General features: G+C 44.9%; 1 protein-coding gene across 1 annotated transcript; it reads left to right on the forward strand.

The window, feature by feature from the left end:
- Positions 1–474: 474 nt before the first annotated feature.
- Positions 475–2,934, forward strand: LOC121966454 (protein jagged-1a-like). The gene is made up of 2 exons (XM_042516546.1): positions 475–664; positions 1,561–2,934. Exons 1-2 carry the CDS (start codon positions 505–507, stop codon positions 2,085–2,087), a joined length of 687 nt encoding a protein of 228 aa, XP_042372480.1. The 5' UTR covers positions 475–504; the 3' UTR covers positions 2,088–2,934.
- Positions 2,935–3,546: the final 612 nt, after the last annotated feature.

The following is a 3,546-nucleotide window of genomic DNA, read 5'->3' on the forward strand; positions in this document are numbered from 1 at the left end:
AGGACGTTTCTATGATTTTAGGACATCAGTGTCTCAGCTGTGTCCTCTGTCGGGGGTGTGGGGGATCCTCCTCTGGCTCTTTTTTGATCAACAAGCTCCATTTTGATGCAGTTTTATGCTCTTTGACACCTTATAGAGACTAAAAGGACAAAAACGATTCACAGTGTGAATCAGTGTTTTGGGGGGCCACCGGGGGCCCTGTCAGGGGCCAGATTTGTCCCGCGGGCCGTGAGTTGAGTATCACAGCTGTAGGACAAAAGTGGTGGTGTTATGACTGTAAATCTGTCCTCAGCTGATGTGATCTGGTTCTGATGGTTTCCAGTGCAGCACATTAGTCCAGATTTCGTGGCGAAGGAGCAGATAAGAAGCTGAACTGTCGCTGCTGCCGCCAGAGAAATCCAAATGCGTCCAGAGTGGAAAAGCTTTTTGTGACTCAGTGAATCAGCGATCGGACGGCCGCAGCGTTTCTTTAGATAAACGGACCATAATGGAGTTTGTGTGCTGATGTTTCAGTCGACAGACGACCAGCCGAGCGGTCTGACCTTCGTCAGGGAAATCACCGACAGGATCATGGATCTGGTCGGCAGGAGGAGCGCCAACAGCACCATCATCAGCGCCATCGCCGAGGTCCGGATCCAGAGACGACAGAGCGGCGACCCCGACGGTGAGCCGCCGAGCGGAAACATCAAACATCATCTCTCCTCTTTATTTTCTTCATTCTGGACTTTAGGAACCGTAGTTTGACAGAATCGTCTAAATATAGAGGAGCACTTACTGTTTTTAACCTTCTCCAGAGCTTCACGCTGCCGCCATCTGATGGCGTTTGAGTTTATCCCGAGCAGACGAGGGACCACAGTTTGGGTTCATTTTGATTTCATTAGCCCGATAACCAAAAACCTGGAAAAAACAGCAAAATGAGGCGAAAACAAGAGGCCTTTTCCTTCAGTCCTTCAGTTTTCCTCAGTGAGTTTCAGCGCTGCATTTCGAAGCGTTCAGAGGAGCTGAAATTTTCATTTTAAATCAGCAAAAAGAGAGAAGAGACAAAGATTTAAATAAATAATGTCAAAGGTGGAAAACATGTTCAAACCATGTTTTCTTTTTAAAAAATCACCTTTTTTCTTTAAAAATTGTCAAACTTTTTTAAGGAAATGTTGAAAAAAGTCATTTTTACAGTCCCCAGGTTATATTTGCATATTCAGTTTTGTTCCTGTTCTGAATTATTCATTTTTTAAAATAATTTATATATATATTTAAAATCTGTTGTATAGTATTGAAAAGTACCGATGGTCGTGTCAGAGAATGTTTGGTCTTTAGAATTTGCCTCAAAGTCCTGGAAAAGTCATGAAAAAGTCCTGGAAAAGTCCTGGCGATTTATCCTTAAAAGGTGTGTGAACGCTGAGCTGGTATCCTTCTTCTCGTTGGCTAAAGCAGGAAACAAATTCCCAAAATGTCAGGGCTGTTTCTTTATTTACACTTTTGGCCAGATTTCCTTCAAACGATAACGAGACGATGTGCACAGTCCTCTGACCTCTGACCTCTGACCTCCTGTCCGTCCATCAGACCGCCTCGTGCCCCTGCTGGTGTCCACCGTGATCGCCGTCTGGGCGTTGGCGATCGCCTCCATGTTGCTGTGGTGCGTGAGAAGGCGGAGGAAGCAGAGCGCCCACACGGGAGTCAGCACGCAGTTGGCGGCGTCATTGGCGCCGGCGGCCGAGGACAACAACGCACTCCACAACAGCGTCAGCGCCGCCCGCGAGCAGCTCAACCACATCAAGAACCCCATCGAGAAAAACCCCCCCAACCACCGAGACCACCACCTCCTCCTGCACCACCATCTCTGCGAGGACAAGAACGCCGTCAACGCCAAGATCCGGAGGTCGGACGCCGGTAGCCAATCGGACGAGGACGAGATGGACAAGAGGCTGCAGAAGGCGAGGTTTACCCGGGCGCCGCCGGCGTATTCACTGGTGGACTGGGAGGAACGACCCCTCCAGCGTTCGACGGGCAAACCGCCGCACTGGACCAGCAAGCAGGACAACAGGCAGCTGCAGACGCAGAGCGCAAACAGGACGGAGTTTATCGTGTAACCAGCGGGATGATTTCTGCTCGTTTTCTTTGTTCCCAGACGCGATGTCAGGACCGATTTTTGCTGTTTAATTCACGACGCTGGTGCGAACGCTCCACGGCGGTTGGCTGGATCTCCGAGCTTGTGGACGCCTTCGAACAGAATCTGGACGACGCTAAAAGTTTCTTTGCTTCATGAGCGAGTTTGTTCCCGAATGTGCAGCTGCCTCGTCGTGCAGCTGCCTCGTCGTGCAGCAGCGGTCGACCAGTTTGGAGATATATTTATTTTTGCGGGAGTCAGTATGAAGAAGATGTGGAATGTTTCTGTATAGATGTGTAAATAACGTTTTAATGAATCCTTTTGTATATTTGATTTATTAATTTAATCGTCGAGAGAAAGTATTTCCTTTTTTTTTATTTATGAGTTTTGTTTCAAGTTGAAAACGACGATTTCTAGATGGAATTTTTTTTTATATTTTTCAACGCTAAAAGTGTTCTTGAGAGAATTGTTTATTTTTAGCCTTTTGGATTTGGGCATTTTTGTGCCTCAACTAAATGTTTTGTACATTGTTTGATGCTGTTTTGTTGGTTTGTTTGACGAATGTTCTGTTGTAATTACTCTACATGTAAGTAAAGTGTAAATATTTGCGTTGTACATTTCTGCAAACCACGGATATGTTTACATTTGTATGCTATTATGTAGCAAATAAAAAATCCTACGTAATCCAAAAAACATCTTAATATCCGAGAAATGTCCTAAAATCTGAGAAACGTTAGGCAATTCAAGAAATGCTGTAAGTCCAGAAGGAGAAAATCCAAGAAACATCCAGAGAATTGTCCTAAAATCCAAGCAATGTCCTGAAATCCGTGGAAAGTACTAAAATCTGAGAAACTACCTAAAATCCTAGAAACATGCTGAAAACCAAAAATGTGCTAAAATTGTAGAAATCTTTGAATTGTGCTAAAATCTGAGAAACATCCAAGAATTAACCATTTAGTCACTTAATGTTTGGCTGTCGAAAGCAAAAACACCTGAAACTACATTGAAGCGTGAAAAACACGAAAAAGTCATGGTTTGCAGAAACAATGCCAAAATTTTCCAGCCAACTGGACGGTTTTACACAAACATGGTGGCAGACGTATTGCTTTTGCTACTGAAAAAAAAGTAGAGGGACGCAACATTTTTTGTAATAATTTGTACATTTTGTAAAAACGGAGCTGAGCTTTAGATCCTGTTTGTGTGTTACGATCCGATCTAAGCGGCAGTAAAAGAGACGTGGAGTTCGCTCCGAGGTCTGAAATTCCACCGGGAGCCTTCGAGGACGAACCTGAAGAGAGAGGTCACGTGACAGAGCCGTCATATGACCTGTAGCCCGTTCGTGATTGGAGGACAAAGGCTGTGAAACCCTGTTAGTTTATGATGGAGGGATCAATAAAACGTGTTTCTCATAGTTTTCATGTTTGCGGTTTTTGGACCTTTGG

Source organism: Plectropomus leopardus, unplaced genomic scaffold, assembly GCF_008729295.1.
Source record: "Plectropomus leopardus isolate mb unplaced genomic scaffold, YSFRI_Pleo_2.0 unplaced_scaffold24657, whole genome shotgun sequence".
Taxonomy (NCBI): domain Eukaryota; kingdom Metazoa; phylum Chordata; class Actinopteri; order Perciformes; family Serranidae; genus Plectropomus; species Plectropomus leopardus.

Coding starts and splice junctions, on each gene's coding strand:
- LOC121966454 (XM_042516546.1), top strand. CDS start 505: ATGTTTCAGTCGACAGACGACCAGCCGAGCGGTCTGACCTTCGTCAGG. Junction 665..1,560: donor ACAGAGCGGCGACCCCGACG/GTGAGCCGCCGA, acceptor TCCGTCCATCAG/ACCGCCTCGTGCCCCTGCTG.